Source organism: Monodon monoceros, unplaced genomic scaffold (assembly GCF_005190385.1).
Source record: "Monodon monoceros isolate NGI ecotype Baffin Bay Population unplaced genomic scaffold, NGI_Narwhal_1 Super_Scaffold_13, whole genome shotgun sequence".
NCBI lineage: Eukaryota > Metazoa > Chordata > Mammalia > Artiodactyla > Monodontidae > Monodon > Monodon monoceros.
In genome coordinates, this window is record NW_021703769.1 from 20,421,599 (window position 1) to 20,438,572 (window position 16,974).

Sequence of the window (16,974 nt, forward strand, 5' to 3'; positions counted from 1 at the left end):
AAAGACCACAGACTTGCAGCTCTTGAGGTTATTAACCTCAACTTCATCTGATATTATTTTAGGGAGGCTGGATGGGGTTGTGGTTAGGAACACAAGCTATCGTGTCAGGCTGCTGGGAGTTCCAATCTCGGCTCTACATCTTATTAGCTGTGTGAACCTTGGGCATGTTACTTACCCTCTCTGAGCCTGATTCCTCATTTGTAAAATGGAGAGAATAAAGAATCCACCTCACAGGGTTACTGTGAGAATTGAGTGAGACAGTATATGTCCAGTGCTTAGCACAGGCCCTAGCACACAGAGAGAGCTCAAGAATGGCAGCTATTATCATTTAAGCTTAATGAATGTTTATAAAATGCTTCAGAAAAATGCAGTAGCAACTAGATGCTGTTATTCTCACCCCAAAACAGTTCAGTACTTTAACAAAGTTAAACATTTCCCTCACACACTGTATCTTAGTATTTTTACTTTTTGTTTTGTTTTTCAAAGCAGGGTGCATTTCCATCATATTTTTCTTGGACCTGATACAAGCTGTCACATACACACATTCACACATAGGAGTGAAAGAGAACTTGCCACCAATGACAGACCACCAGTCAAGAACTGGGTGCCCTGAAATTACTACCCAATGGAATACAAAACTTTTCAGGAAAGACCCTCTAGAGAGAATCATTTGGTTATGCAGTCCACTGAAACTTATCTAAAAATTAGCTCGTGTAAATATATTTGATGGTATAGAAGAATAACCCCTTTACCTAGCAAAATGAATGTCAAAGGTAACAAAATACAGAAACTTAGAAAACAAGGCCCACATTTTACAAATCACTACATTTAGATCATCTATTTTCAGCTTTCCTCTGTTGCAAGCTGAGGTAACTGAGTTTCTAACAACCAATATTCATTTCAATATTCATTTTCATTCATTGTTTACAGTACTGGGGAGACTCTGATTCGCACAGTGGTATACACAGTGGACACTGCTGAGTTGATTTACACTGATCACTACTGCTGCTAATTATTTTACTAGTAGCAACAAGGTCAAAGAACACACATATAAAATCCATTATCATGTGAAAATGGGAAAGTTCTAATTAGTGCAAATAACATTTGTGAATTCTACACTTTATCAATTTATACTATTGGGTGGGCCAAAAAGTGCCTTCGGTTTTTTAGTAAAAATAAAAGACATATTTTTCATTTTCACCAAGAACTTTATTGAACAATGTATTCACCGTTTTGTTCCACTACCTTCTGCCATTTTTCAGGCAACTTCATAATTCCATCTTCCCAAAACTTTTTATCTTTTTGAGCAAAGAACTATTCCAGGTGCCTTTTACAGTCTTTCAGGGAATTGAAATGTTTTCCATTAAGAGAATTTTGTAGGGACTTCCCTGATGGCGCAGTGGTTAAGAGTCCACCTGCCAATACAGGGGACACAGTTTCTAGCCCTGGTCAGGGGAGATCCCACATGCCGCGGAGCAACTAAGCCTACAAGTCACAACTACTGAAGCCTGCACACCTAGAGCCCGTGCTCTGCAATGAGAAGCCCACGCGTCGCAAAACAGTAGTCCCCGCTCACCACTAGAGAAAGCCTGCGCCTAGTAACCAAGACCCAATGCAGCCAAAAATAAATAAATAAATAAATAAATTTATTAAAAAAGAAAGAATTTTGTAAAGACCAAAATAAATGGAAATCCAAAGGTGTAATGTCTGGTGAATATGGCGGATGAATCAGAACTTCCCAGCCAAGCTGTAACAGTTTTTGCCTGGTCATCAAAGAAACATGCAGTCTTGCAGTATCCTGATGGAAGATTATGCATTTTCTGTTGATTAATTCCAGATGCTTTTCATCGGGTGCCGCTTTCAATTGGTCTAACTGGGAGCAGTACTTGTTGGAATTAATCGTTTGGTTTTCCGGAAGGAGCTCATAACAGAGGACTCCCTTCCAGTCCCACCATATACACAACATCACCTTCTTTGGATGAAGACCGGCCTTTGTTGTGGTTGGTGGTGGTTCATTTTGCTTGCCCCATGATCTCTTCCGTTCCACACTGTTGTACAATATCCACTTTTCATTGTCTGTCACAATTTGTTTTAAAAATGCAACCTTTTCATTACATTTAGGTAGAGAATCACATGCGGAAATATGGTCAAGAAGGTTTTCTCGCTTAACGTATGTAGAACCCAAACATCAAAGCTATTCACATAACCAAGCTGGTGCAAATGATTTTCAGCGCTTGATTTGGATATTTTGGGTACGTCGGCTGTCTCCTGCATGGTATAACGTTGATTGTTCTCAATTATTGTTTCAATTTAATCGCTATCAACTTCAACCGGTCTACCCAACTGTGGAGCATCGTCCAGCAAGAAATCTCCAGCACGAAACTTCACAAACCACTTTTGACACGTTCGATCAGTCACAGCACCTTCTCCATACACTGCACAAATCTTTTTCTAACGTTTTTACCTTTCTTGAAATAATAAAGCATAAAACGCCGAAAGTGCTGCTTTTTTTCTTCCATCTTCAATATTAAAATGGCTACACAAAAATCCACCAATTTTGATGTCTTTTTAACGCACGCTGATTATGACAGCTGTCACATACAATTTATCAAAATTGTCTCGAATGAAGTTAAAGACAACTAAGTGCTACTAGAGCCATCTTACGGAAAAAAACGAACAAACCTTTCGGCCCACCCAATATTTATTCCTGTTTTTAAGTCTTTTATGGGTAAGTTTCTATATTTAGTGAGCTATGTGGATTGGTGGGAAAACAATAAAACAAACATGAGAAAGGTCAGTTTTGAGTTCTGGTTCCATCACCAATGCACACGTAATGTCAGGTAGGTCATTCAACCTCCCAGGTCCTCAACCTCTTCATCTGGAGAACCAAGGGCTTAGCTCTACTTCCAAGGTCCTTTCTGGGCTAAAACGCAAGGACTCGGAAAGTGCTCTGCACCTCCCAGCAGACTAACTTCCCCGAGGGCCAGGATGCTCTCATACACTTTCTGCCACAGTATCAGTGCCTCAGTCAGCAGCGATGGCTGCATGTTTTTATCTCCCCGCAAAGAATCTTCCTTATTCACAATAGGAAAAGCAGCTCTGCACCTCACCTTAATTCTTGTAGCCAGTGGGTTGGTGCAGTCATCAAAGCGGATGCAGTAGCCCACCTCGTGGCCCAGCACCGCACCCCTTTCCTCAGCCACTCTCCCTGCAACCTTTGGGAAGAAAGATCATGCTGAAAATAGAGACACAGAAATTACTGCCCAGAGCACACACTACGGAAAATCTAAAGGTCACTTATTTTTTAAATAATATGTTGAACACAGTGGGAAATGAGAAGAGAAGGGGCAGGTTATTAGAAAACTAGTGTGATAAACTTTGCAGCTATCAACTTTATGTATCTCACCTCATTCTATAATTGACTTGAGGCAACTTATAAGAATAAAAATGGAATCATGTAAATATGTTACAGATCAGGATCAAAGAAATTACAGACAAAATTCAAAAGATCAAAGTCAATGAGAAAATTTTTAAAACACAGATATGCCTAAGTTATTTAAGTTGAGCCACAAATTCAGCTCTAGATTTCCTGGTGGGTGAAGCAAAAAGGGAAAAAGAAATTTCAAGATTCACCCTATTCCTAAAGCTTTCTTTAGCACACCAACTAGGGACAAATTTCCATGTCTTTACGCCTTGAAATAAAACAACTTCCACTGGACCATGAAGGCAAGGGAACAAGAACGATCAAATTCAATACTTGGCCATGTTCATTTCTCTTTGGAAGCGAAAGAATAACGTTTCCAGAGCAAGATAATCTAAAACAATCTGCAACAGTGTCCCAGCTACCAAAACTATTACAAGGGGAAATAGAGACAAGAATGCAGGTTGAAAACTTTTCAAAAGGCAGATGAGAAGGTTAACAAAGGATCCAAGTTAACGTAATAAAGCAAAGTAGAAAACAAAATACATAATGTATTATGAAGACCATAAACTACAGATATATTTTTCACCTACCAATAGATGACAAATAAAAGGTGAGGGTAGGAAAGAGAAAAAAGAATCCAACCGCAAGATCTCCTACTACTCCAGAAGGCCATTCAAAGGCTATTAGCTTATTAATAGAAAATATCCGAAATACTGAATAAACATAAAAGTGGAAGAACAATAATGCTTATAACTTAGTTTACCTTGAAAGAAAAGAGAGTTTAATGCTCACTATGTAAACTATCTAACTAACAAAGAACCAAAGGGAAACAAAATTACGGAAGTTTCCTGGGGTCCCCACCCACCAACCAACCCCCATGCATGTCGTCTCCTCCTTTCACAGGCAAGGCAACCTCCCATGTAGTCCCTGCATCCTGAGTTTGGAACATGAGCTGACACAGGAGGTGTCCTGAGGCAGAGCTTTCAGCTACAGCCATAGGGCCACAGCAGCCCCAGGCTCAGGAGCCCAGAGGCTCCCTGCACGCAGCTCTGCGAGCCTAGCACACTGGGCGTTATCTGACCGTTGGTGTTTAAGAAACTGAAGAGCAGATGAGGATCAGAAGTGGTTCCGCCAGATGACTTGAAATTACAGATCTAAGAGGCCAAGACAGAATCAGTCATCGGGCAGCTGATGTACACCATGTAGTCTTTCAAAACATCTTAAGAAACCAGAAATTCATCCTACACTGCTCTACCTCTGGAGGTTATAGCTCCTAATAACCAGCGTTTCACAGGGACAGTTTTGTTATTGTTTCAATTTCAACCCTACAGAACATTAAACTATAAATCTTGAAAAATGGTACAAACAGCGAATGTGTGCATAGAGATACTGGAGCTTATGGGCAAAACCAGCTCATAAGAATGAGCATAGGGTTGTCCCTGGTGGCGCAGTGGTTGAGAGTCCGCCTGCCAATGCAGGGGACACAGGTTCGTGCCCCAGTCCGGGAAGATCCCACATGGCGCGGAGCAGCTGGGCCTGTGAGCCATGGCTGCTGGGCCTGCGCATCCGGAGCCTGTGCTCCGCAACAGGAGAGGCCTGTGCTCCGCAACGGGAGAGGCCACAACTGTGAGAGGCCCGCGTACCGCAAAAAAAAAAAAAAAAAAAAAAGAAAGAAAAACAAAAACAAAAAGAATGAGCATAAATGAACCAACCTCTCCATAAAAATATAATCATTTTATGAAGCCGAACATATTTATTCTTATTATTTCACTATTTGTATACATTTGCTACAAAATGGATTTTAACTTCAAATTCCTTTTCAGAAATTTTATCATGTATGATCACACCACTGGACATTTGCAAGGCCATATTCTGTTGGCTCTTTAATAGATTTTTACCTCTACTGTTTAAGTTCTAGTCCCAATAACCTCATCAATTAGACTGGATAAACATATCTTTTTAATAGAAACAGATATAGGAAAAGGAGGTCAAAAGGAAAACCAGTCACCAATCACTGAGCACCTCCTAGGTGCAGGTGCTGTGCTCCAAGCTTTCACAAATTTTATCTCATTAAACATGTACACAGTCCGTGAGGTGGGCAATAGACCCTCTTTTTTACAAAGAAAGAAACTGAAATAAGACACGCTTAGAGCTTGTCCTGAATCATATATCAAGGCAGGGCCTGGTCGTGAAGTCAAACCCAGACTATGTGAGTCCAATGAACATACTCATTAAGGAACTGCCTCTTGCAGAGATCAGGCAATGGCTTGTGTAATCTGTCCTTAGGCTCTGAGACTGTTTTCAGATTTTAGTCTGCACACAAAGTACTTTCTGAGATGCAGCATTTCAAACTGGCCAGCTCTATTAATACTACACAGCTAATTTATATACTCTTTGTTCTTTAAGAGAAAGCATGTGGTTTCATGGAAATTATCCATGGCTACAAATTTGGAGGAAAAATGCAAATTGATTAAGAGCTGGGATTCCAAACCACAAACAGAAAAAATTGTTCAAATGTTTTAAGTAAGTGAATCATCTTTCATGACATAAAAGGTTATGTCTAACATTGCAATCTAGTTGCCCAACTGTTATCTCCATTTTTACACACACACAGAAGACTTGGGAAATGTTCATCAATAATGTCTAACTTTGAAGACAATTAAAATGAACTTTGGGGAAAAAGAATTACACAATAATTAAAACTCAATAAGGAGTAAAAATATCTCAAGGAAATAGAATTAATTTCTTGTCCAGGTAGAGATGGCAAAATAAAGGCATCTTTGCCCCCATTTCCCTCTCAGAGCTAATTTAAAACAAAAAAATAAATAAATAAAACATATTATCAACCAAAACCTGCATCTCCAATGAAAGAAGGAAACTGGCACAAGCCCAAATAATAAACTAGGAAACACAGTTGCCAAATACTGTGAGGTCTGAATCTAGAAGAGAGGCCCAGGCCTCCTCACAACCAGAGCAGGCTGCTGGCTTCCTTAATGTGTCACCTCCTTAAAAGGCAGGGCTGACAAGCCTTGTATTAGGAAGACAAGAAGCAGTAGTGTGTTCAGACCCAGGAGACACAGGAAATGTCTCAGTGGAGACCCACTTTGACAGCAAAGAATCACAGAGGGGGAGTTGAAGGGGAAGGCAGGCAATCCAATAGCAAGTATCAATCCCAAATCAGAGAGCGCAAAGAATCTTGTCATGAGCTGCAACAGACCTCTCAAATCACTGAGGAGTGCTGGACCACATTCTCATCCTCATCCTCCACCAGCAAAGGACAGTAAGAGATTTGGTGAGAGGCCAGCCCAGAACAACCTCACAATTCTGCAGCTAGCAAATGAGCCCACTCAAAGGTAAGTACTTATCATAAAAATACCAACACAGCCCACTGCATTAAAGCCAACTAAGAAAGAAGGAAAGAAGGGAACATGAGCAGAAAAGCAGTTTAAAAAGGAAATTGCAAAAGTATTACCCAAAGAAACAGAAGTAGAATTCAGCCAAAGAAATCCAGTTTCAAAGAAATCACAAGCTTAAGCTAAAACAACTTAAAGAAGAGACAAAGTCAAAGCACAGTTGAGGAGAAACAAGGTCTCAAATGTACAGGTCAGAAACCAGTCTGTGGACATCCCCCAAATCTCACAGCCTGAACATGCAAGAAGTTACAGAGAGGCTTTTCCCAAATATGAGAATAGTCCCCCAAATTTACACAATGCTACAAATGCTACAAAGCCAAAGGAGGTTCTCCACAGTACCAATAATAAAAAGCAAATCTAAATCACCCATGCTAGAGAAACATTAAAATACTGCTCTACTCTCTCTGAAGGAAGATAATGGGAAATCGTTGTCAAGTGAAGAGGTGGTCAGTGGGGATAGAGCCAAAAATTGCAGGAAAAAAGATTTACAGAAATGTGTCAGCTAATTAATAAAAATACTATGTTATTTTCTGGATTTTTAAAAAATGTTTGTGGTATTATCAGATTTTAAAATTTGTAATGTATTGTAATATCTCCACCCATTCTAAATATTCACTTCTCTAGCTAGTAAAGAAACAAAAAAGCATTCAAAGAAATGATTATGAGACCCAGATAAAGACACAAAGGAATCAAAATAGAATAAATTTGACTAAAAACAATCATGAACATTGTGGACAGGCTTGAAGAAATATCACAAAACAAACTGGAAAACAGATGATTCCAGAGAGGGTGCTAAATACCAAAAAGAGACAAAGGGGATCTAATATACACTTAATTGGTGCTCTTAGAAAAGAGAAAAAAATAAATGGAACAGAAAAGTGTGCCAAGAAATAATGGATGAAAACCTGCCTGATATAATGAGATTGAGCCTGAAGATTAAAAGTTCTTCCACATTTAATAAAAAATGAGACAGAACAATCAGCATCAAGACATATCCTGGTACAAAAACAAGCATGTTACAAGCATTCAAGCAGAAAAAGCAGGCCAGGAAGGTAGCGAGTGGAAAAACTCCACTGGACCTCAGACTATTTCTATACAGTGATCCTCCAGGCCAAAAGACAGTGGAGCAGTGTCTGCACAGCTCCTAGAGAGGATGAATCAAGAATTTTATATCAACAAAGACCACAACCAAACATTCTCAGGCATGTAAAATTCAGCCAATCAAGAAATAAAGTGAAATGAGCAATTCAAAGTTGGCAAAACCTTGGAAAATTATTAGTGATTATTAAACTAGAATTAAAGTTAAATACCTGTGGGAGTTATGATTACAGAAAAGAATATTTATAAATCTTGAAATAAAAATTATAGCACTGCATTTATCACAAATGGATGGAGGAACGGTAGAAAGAATCAGTGTGCTAATTTACTCTTGTGATAGGCAACTACCTATAACGTAGTTCCAAAAATGAGTAACACCCTAAAGCTTTTTGTAATCCTTCTTCTTAGTTTTCAAGCTTTAATAAATTCTCTTGTAGTGAAAAATTATTTATCCGAAGTTCAGTAATTACTCCTATTTCACTGCAGTTTCCTCTTTTGTTAAATTCAACAAAAGCAAATATATGGCTATGAACCCATTTTTTATAAAATCATTTCTATCCATCCAGCCAACCATTCATTTTTATGTGAACATAAAAGAGAAACTTGAAATGATGTTCACAAATGTTCAAACTGTTTTTGCTGAGTGGTGAGATTTGGGTTTTGGTTTTTTTTTTTTTTAATCACTTTTTTTGTTTTGACTTCTGTACTTTATTACTACATAAAAATTCATAATGTACAGGTATCAATTTTACAAAAATAATCATAGTTCTTTTTCAAGTGAAGAATTAAATTCTTGAGGAGCTGCAAATCATATTCATTTGCAGCTTTTAGGAAACAAGGAAAAAGTTATTGAAATAGAAGACACAAACAGAGTCTTTACAACAAAAGAGAAACTCACTGTAACAGCAGCCACTCTTCGAGGCTGGGTCACTCCCACCACTCTTCCTTCGGCTGTCCAGCCAGCTTCTGCGAGGTACTACAAATAAAATCACATTTCAGTATACACCTGACACCCCTTCTCCAGAAACAATCTCCCCCAAGGTGACCCTGGATTATGTTAAAATCACTGAGAAAAGAATTAACAGATGGTTCTTCTCCCAGCAGAGATTTAAAAAACTATTTTGCAAATGAGGCATCTGAGGTTTTGAAATGTTAGGTCATGTGCTTAATTAAGTTCACAACAGAGGTGATAATCAGAAGAACTAAGGCATAAATTCAACATTCTGACTCCCCAGTCTTACAAAATTTCCCTGTACTACGGCTGTCTCAAGGAATTAAAAAACCATCCATGGGTCACTCAGAACAGTGCTAAATCTGTAGAACAAAGAATTTTAAAGTACACACAGAGACAATTCAATAAATATCAACCATACAAAATATTTTAGTCAGAGTAAATAAATATAATTAGATTTTTAAAACAAGACCAATAAAACAACATTTGTTATTGCAAAAAAAAAATCAGACTTTATATACATGTATATATCCCATTAGATTTTATTAGTATACATTAAATTTGATTATATTATCTGATTTATTTCTGTATTTATTTTCCACATATACTAATTTCTTATGTATTTATTTGATTATATGCTTTTTAAAATCCAAAATGGATAACAGGGGTTATCAGAGTTACCTGTTTTCATAATGTCTAAATTGTTTTACAATCAATATATATTACTTCTATAACAGAAAAATATTTAAAGTGCTGTTACATACATGTATCTGCTCATTTGTTCAAAAGAAATAAAGGAAGGACAAACTAGAAACTAAAGAGAATGGCTGACTACGGAGGATTGGTAGGAAAGGGGTGGAAAAAGGGAGGAATGAAAACATGGCAGCAGGGACGAAGAGGGAGGGGCAATGCTTTGAGTAGAGCTTTTTGTGTAGCTCTGACTCAGGACCACAATCATGTTGCACATACTCTTCAAGTACCCAAATAAATACACAAAACCAACCAGGATGTGGAGGGAAACCAAAAGAAATGCAAACATTATCAAATGACCCTTTCTGTATTACAAATGAATAACTGATCACAGTGAAGGGGGTGGAGAAGAAAAGAACCAACCTAAGTAACTGAAAACAGTATCTTGACTGAAGGCCAGAGATGGAAAGAACTGTACCTAAGTGCTGTAATCTACTTAGTAAATGTTAGGGGTATGGGTTAGGAATTCTGAAGCTATTTTATGGGTCCTTTAGATGAGCCCTATGATGTGGGATTGGAATCAATGAAGTATCAGCATAAATTCATGATTTTTAATATATATACAGATTGATACAGATATATAAGTGGGATTATGTAGGGATTTAGTATTCATATATATTTCCTAAATCTGCCCACTGAGACTTATAGCAATGACACCTCAGTAACAATGAGCACCCTAGCACCCAAATCTTGATTTTTAAACACCATTCTCCAATAAAAGGAACCAGGGCTCCTTGGAGAAGTGGTTGATCCCAAGGCTAGTGCAGGAAAAACATAAGACAAGCCTGACACAGTCTGTGTTATTAGAAAGTAAGGAAGTGTTCAAAAAAAATGAATGGAGGCTTTTAGAAAGAACACAGGAGCCAAACTGAAGGAGCTCCTAATGACCAAAGCTGGACCATTCTGACCAACAAAATAATGGTAGTATTGGATTTTAACCCATAGAATAAAATAAATATCCATGAATCCATACCGATACACATAAATAATTGAATAAATAAATGAGGGAGAAAGAACAGTTCTTCCTTACAGAAGATTCCATTTAATAAATGTAAAAGGAAATAGGAATAGAGAAAATCCTTCATTAGGGAAACACCTGAGTAACTGCTGCAGACAAGATCTAAGGAGGGATGCTAAAATTAGTAGGTGATAGTTTGAAAAGCAGATTTGCAGTCTAAAAATGTCTCCTCCAAGATATTTATCAACTACAAAGGGAAAGACAGTAACTTTACAGATGAAACCTGGCACCTTAACAAAGTGATCAAATTATCCTCACCAGTGGTAAGACCACCATGTCAACCCTCTTGATACAATACACTAAGAAGGACACATCATTTCTATGGGATTCCTGCCAAAAATGCATCAGCTCATTCTAGTCATGAGAAAACGTCACACGAACCCAAACTGAGGGACATTCTATAAAATAAATGCCTGGTACTCTTCAAAAATGTCAAGGTCATAAAAGATGAAGAAAGAATGGGGAACTTTCATAGACTGGAGGAGACCAGGGAGAAGGATCCTGGATCTTCTGAGAAGGAACTTTGGTGGGGAAACTGATGAGCTTTGAATAAGATCTGTAGTCTGATTACTGGTATTGTTACTGTCCTGCTTTTGATTACTGTAGTAAGGGAAGTGGGGTAAGGGGTCTAAGGGAATTCTGTATTATTTTTGCAACTTTCCTGTTAGTCTAAAATTAGCTAAAAATAATAATTTAAAAAATGCCTGTAAGGAACAGAGTGTTTTAGATAATGTAGGGGTTTTGCTATCAAAACTGTGAAATTCCTCTCTTGCTCTGAATACATACACAAAACACTACCAACCACCCCAATCAACACAAATTCAGAAAGAGAACCACAAGAATAATGGCTAAGATTCACCGAGTACATCACTAAGTGCCAGGAACTGTCTGGTATGCATAACCCCATTTAATCCTCACAACAAAGCCAGTGCGGAAGGTAATAGCATCATCAGCAATTTAGAGATAAGGACACAAAGAGGTCATATATGCTTTGTCCGAGGACACAGGTAAAAATCGAAGAGCTAGCATTCAAGCTCAGCAAACCAAAGCCAAATAACCAGGACACAGCTCTACCATCCAAAATAAAACACACACACTCTCATAGTCAATCTCTTAGTACTAGTGTTAGGGGAAAGAAAAACAATTTGCACAATAATAAATCTGTCCATGAAGCCAGTCTCTCGATACACCTGGGATTTAGACTTCTGCCTGCTTATGGTTGCTTACAGGTGAAAATTTAAAGATGCTGCAAAAGCAGGTATAGTGTTGACATCAAGAGTCAGTGAATGTGGCTTCCCTGGTGGCGCAGTGGTTAAGAATCCGCCTGCCAATGCAGGGGACACGGGTTCGATCCCTGGTCCGGGAAGATCCCACATGCCACGGAGCAAATAAGCCCGTGCACCACAACTACCAAGCCTGCACTCTAGAGCCCGTGAGCCACAACTACTGAACCTGTCTGCCACAACTACTGAAGCCCACACGCCTAGAGCCCGTGCTCTGCAACGAGAAAAGCCACCACAATGAGAAGCCTGCACACCTCAACGAAGAGTAGCCCCCACTTGCCGCAACTAGAGAAAGACCAACACAGCCAAAAATAAATAAATACATTAAAAAAAAAAAGAGTAATTGTGGTGATGGTTGCACAAATCTGTGACCATACTAAAAACCAATAATGGGTGGTTTTAAAAAAAAAAAAAAAAAAAAAGGAGGCAGTGGATGTCACAGAGGGAGGTTATTGAATGAATTCCATCTCGGTTCTCTCTGCTCTTTTTAAGGGTTACCAAATCCGGTCTTCTTGTTAAGAGTGGGATCAGGAAGAACTCCACCCACTAGAAAATGGTACTAATAAAAATTGTTGTAAAGAGCTTGTCTTCACAGTCCACTGTTTTGATAGAGCTCTAGGCAAAAATATCATCTAACTTCCACATATAGTTTGTGAAATTTCAAAACAGTTTGTTGACAAAAACCTGCTCATATTCTTGCCATGACCTTTAGTTCCTCAGCCTTTCCAGTTTTCCTAGGCCGTAACTCATATTTAGCTCCACAAGAAGCTGGAAACTGTGACTGTCTCAGAGAAGTGGAACTGAGCGGTAAGGAAGAGGAATAATCCTACCACGGGAGGGAGGGCAGATATTGGGGCCAATAACGTAATCTATTTTCACCAGCAAAGCTTAGGAGATTCACTTTTTACCACTTATTCCTTTGTGCTTTTTACATTTTGTACCATGAATGTATTTCCTATTCAAAAAATACAATGTTTATTTTAAAAATACAGTTCCTTAAAAATAATTAAAGTCAGGGACTTCCTTGGTGGTGCAGTGGTTAAGAATCTGCCTGCCAATGCAGGGGACACAGGTTCGTGCCCTCCTCCAGAAAGATCCCACATGCCGCGGAGTAAACTAAGCCCAGGCACCACAACTACTTAGCCTGCGCTCTGGAGCCCACGTGCCACAACTACTGAAGCCCACGTACCACAACCACTGAAGCCTGCATGCCTGGAGCCTGTGCTCTGCAACAAGAGAAGCCACTGCAATGAGAAGTCCGTGCACCGCAACAAAGAGTAGCCCCCACCAGCTGCAACTAGAGAAAGCCCACGTGCAGCAACAAAGACCAATGCAGCCAAAAATAAATTAATTTTTTAAAAATAATAATTAAATTCAAATGCATGTGCCCTTTGACCCAGCAACTCCATAACTACCTCATTTATTCTATAAATATACCCATATGTGTGCAAACTGAGATAGATGCAAATTGACTCACTGCATCATTGTGATAACACAAAACTGGAAACAACCTAAATGTCTACCAACTGGGAACTGGTAAAATAAATTATGTGGAATCTATGCAACTAAAAAGAGACTGATACATTAAGCAGAAAAAATAAAACAAGGTACGTAAAGCATGTATAGATACTACCATTTGCCTTTTTAAAAGGGGAGGAATATATACTTATATATTTCTCCGTAAAACCACATTTCTGTGTAAAACCAGTTAACAAATCTCTATCCAAGAAACTTGTAACATCAATTGCATCTGCATAAAGAAGTATCAGAAAATAGGGCAGAAGAGAAATCTTTCTCTTTTTATATCCTTTTGTGTCTTTTGAACTTTAAACCATGTGAATCTATTAAATTTTCCCCCCAAATTAAAAATATTAAAATAAAACTTAGAAAAAAAACCTGCCTGTGTTTGCTGCCATACTGCCCAGGCTGGATCCTCAGACCCTACTCCTCTCTCCCCTCCAGAACATTCTTCTCCCTGGACTCAACCCTTCAGCAGGTGCTCTCTGCTCCCTGGTAGCTAAGCTTTGCTGGGGGAAATGACCAGATCATTGTGCTATACTGTATTACTGATCCAAATATCTTCTACCCATCCCTGTGGGAAGACTGTATGCACTACCACCCTACTGCTATCAGACCTGGCCATGTAATTTGCTTTGACCAATGAATGTGAGAAGCGCCACTCCCAGTCTGCAGGTTTAAGAGGCAGCTCATGCCTCTGCCACCTACTACAAGATCCACACGTCCCAGACAGGAGCCGTGCCGTCACCCTAGGTCCCAGTGATCACGTGGAACAGTCCATACCTTGGGTCATCAACCCAAGAAAAGCACACAGTATGAGGAAGAAAAACACCTTTGTGTTCTTAAGCCACGGAGATTTTCAGGTTCTTTGTTACGTAACAGAGTTTATCCTCAGCTGACTAAATAACCATACTGACTAATTCCAAAACAAACTAAACTCATCTACTCTCACATGGCCCTTTACCTCTGTTCTATACTCCCCCACCTCACCACTTTCTACAGTGTCCTCATCTGTAAAATGAAGATAACAACACTGCCTACCTCACAAGATCACTGAGGATTAAACAGGTTAATATGTGTAGCACTTCATGTAGCACTTATTATAATTATTACTTACTGTTACTTGGTTTATTATCATTGTTGTTATTAATATCACTCTCTTGCTGATAATCTCTCAGTAATTTAACATGGCCCTTCTCCTGTGTCTCTCTTTAAGAAGCAAGTAATCTGCTAGGGTCTTGACACCATCTGCACATATGTTCTCCCTCCAGGTCACCATCTCCTCTACTGTCCTTTTCCCACTAGGTCATTCCCTTCTGCCTACCTTTCCCCAGCTGCACATTAGATCATCTGGGGAACTTTTAAGAAATTCCTATGTCTGGGCCCCATCCTAAATCCATTATTGGGTTGGGCAAAAGAAGGTTTATTTTTTCTTTATAAGCCACCGCACCACAACGAAGAGTAGCCCCTGTATTACTGATCCAAATATCTCGCCGCAACTAGAGAAAGCCCGCGTGCAGCAGTGAAGACCCAACGTAGCCAAAAATAAATAAATAAAATAAATTATTTTTTAAAAAATCTACATTAAAAAAGGAAAGAAAAACCTACAAGGACTCTTATCCTTGACCACTTAAATATCATTCTTCACTTAAGAGCTTCAAGTCGAAGCTCTTAAGACACACTTTGACTTCACCCTATCTTTCCACTCTTGATCTTACCTGTCCACTCTGTTGAGCCCCAAGCACTTCTCCACCCCAATATCTCTACCCACAATATTCACTGGATGAGGACATCTTCCCAGCCAACTCCCACTGATCATTCAAGGTCTATTTCTTTGTCTTTTTTTTCTTTTTAATATTTTTTTCCCCAATTTCAAATGTCATTTCTTTTATGAGGCCTTTCCTGATCCTTCTTTCCACTTCTATCCACACCAGATAAAATTTTGTCCTGTAAGAGAGGTTTCTTCCATAGCACTGCATAATTCTATAACAGTCAATCTTTATTCACAACTATAGCAGCATCCATCTTACACCACCTCTTCAACTGCAATTATTTGAGGACAAAAACTATGCATTACACCTCTTCAAATGAGTTCCCATTGTTCCTTTCAGAGTATGGCTATTCTATTATTATTTTAGAATTATAATAAATTGAAGATGACCGTTACTTCTTCTAATCAAAGAAATTAAAAGTTTAATAAAAGTTCAAAAGTTTAATAAAAAACATCTAGTTGGGTTGACTATTTCCTCTCTGAGAGGAGATCTTAAAAATGAAAAAAAATGGTAAAGAGAGTTCTCAAGTTACAAAATCCTTCCAATCAAATCTAAGTATAAAGACACATTTAAATGTACTCACTTGTGGAATCTGCGTGCTTTTCCCACATCCTGTTTCTCCAACAATCACCACTGTTTGATAGTTTTCTATCAAGTACAGTATATGATTCCTAAGCTGAAAAAATATAACCAAACATTGTAAATAGACATACATTTTCTCAAAAGACCTAAACAAAGATATTTAAACATTATGAAATGAGCTGTTTGCCAAAGGGAAGGAAATTTTAAAAAGAACTATCAAAATATATTTCTAATATACATCAAAATACATTGCAGGTACTGTTGGTGTCAGTACAAGGTGATACAACTGCAACTGAGTGTAATAACTTATCAAAATATATAACGCACATACCCTTTGATTCAAGATTTCCACTTATAAGAAGTTAGACTACAGACATCTTAATACATGTGAACAAAGATGTATGTACAAGCATACTCACTGCGTATTGTTTATAAGAGCCAAAAATTCAAACAGCCTAAATGTTCATCAACAGGGGAGTGGTTACACAGCTGTGAAGCACTTCAATAATGGAATAATACACAGTTGTTAAAAAGAACAAATGTCTATTTGTACTGATGTGGAATGGTCAATGAGGTCTGCTATGGTAAGAAAGCAAAGTGCAGGACAGCGTGAATGATACACTACTATTTGTGTTTTTAAAGAAAGGGTAGGGACTTGCCTCGTGGTGCAATGGTTAAGAATCCGCCTGCTGGTTCAGGGGCCACGGGTTCAAGCCCTGGTCTGGGAAGATCCCATGCTGCGGGGCAACTGGGCCCGTGCACCACAACTACTGAGCCTGCACTCTAGAGCCTGCAAGCCACAACTACTGAGCCAGCATGCCACAGCTATTGAAGCCTGCCAGCCTGGAGCCCGTGCTCCGCAACAAGAGAAGCCACCACAATGAGAAGCACATGCACCGCAATGAAGAGTAGCCCCTGCTCACCACAACTAGAAAAAGCCCACGCGCAGCAACGAAGACCCAATGCAGCCAAAAATAAATAAATTTAAGAAACAGAAGAAGAAAGGGTAAATACATATATGCTTCTTTATGTATAAGCTACTTTGAGGAAAAACAAAACAAGAAACTGGTAACTATACTGTCTCCAGTGAGCAGAAGAAAGTGGCCGGGGAGCAGGGATATGAAGGAGACCTTTGAATTTTGTTCAACATGCATGTATTACTTA

The 16,974-nt window shown here is 38.8% G+C and overlaps 1 protein-coding gene across 2 annotated transcripts in view; it reads right to left on the minus strand.

Moving 5' to 3' along the window:
- Nucleotides 1-16,974, minus strand: part of DHX35 (DEAH-box helicase 35) — a 73,057-nt gene that overhangs the window by 45,559 nt on the left and 10,524 nt on the right. For both annotated transcript variants that reach the window (XM_029221602.1, XM_029221601.1), the window contains exons 3-5: nucleotides 15,812-15,904; nucleotides 8,834-8,911; nucleotides 3,111-3,215 (exon numbers count right to left, since the gene is read on the minus strand). In XM_029221602.1, coding sequence (XP_029077435.1) covers nucleotides 3,111-3,215; nucleotides 8,834-8,911; nucleotides 15,812-15,904 — 276 coding nt within the window. The remainder of the gene's footprint in view (nucleotides 1-3,110; nucleotides 3,216-8,833; nucleotides 8,912-15,811; nucleotides 15,905-16,974) is intronic.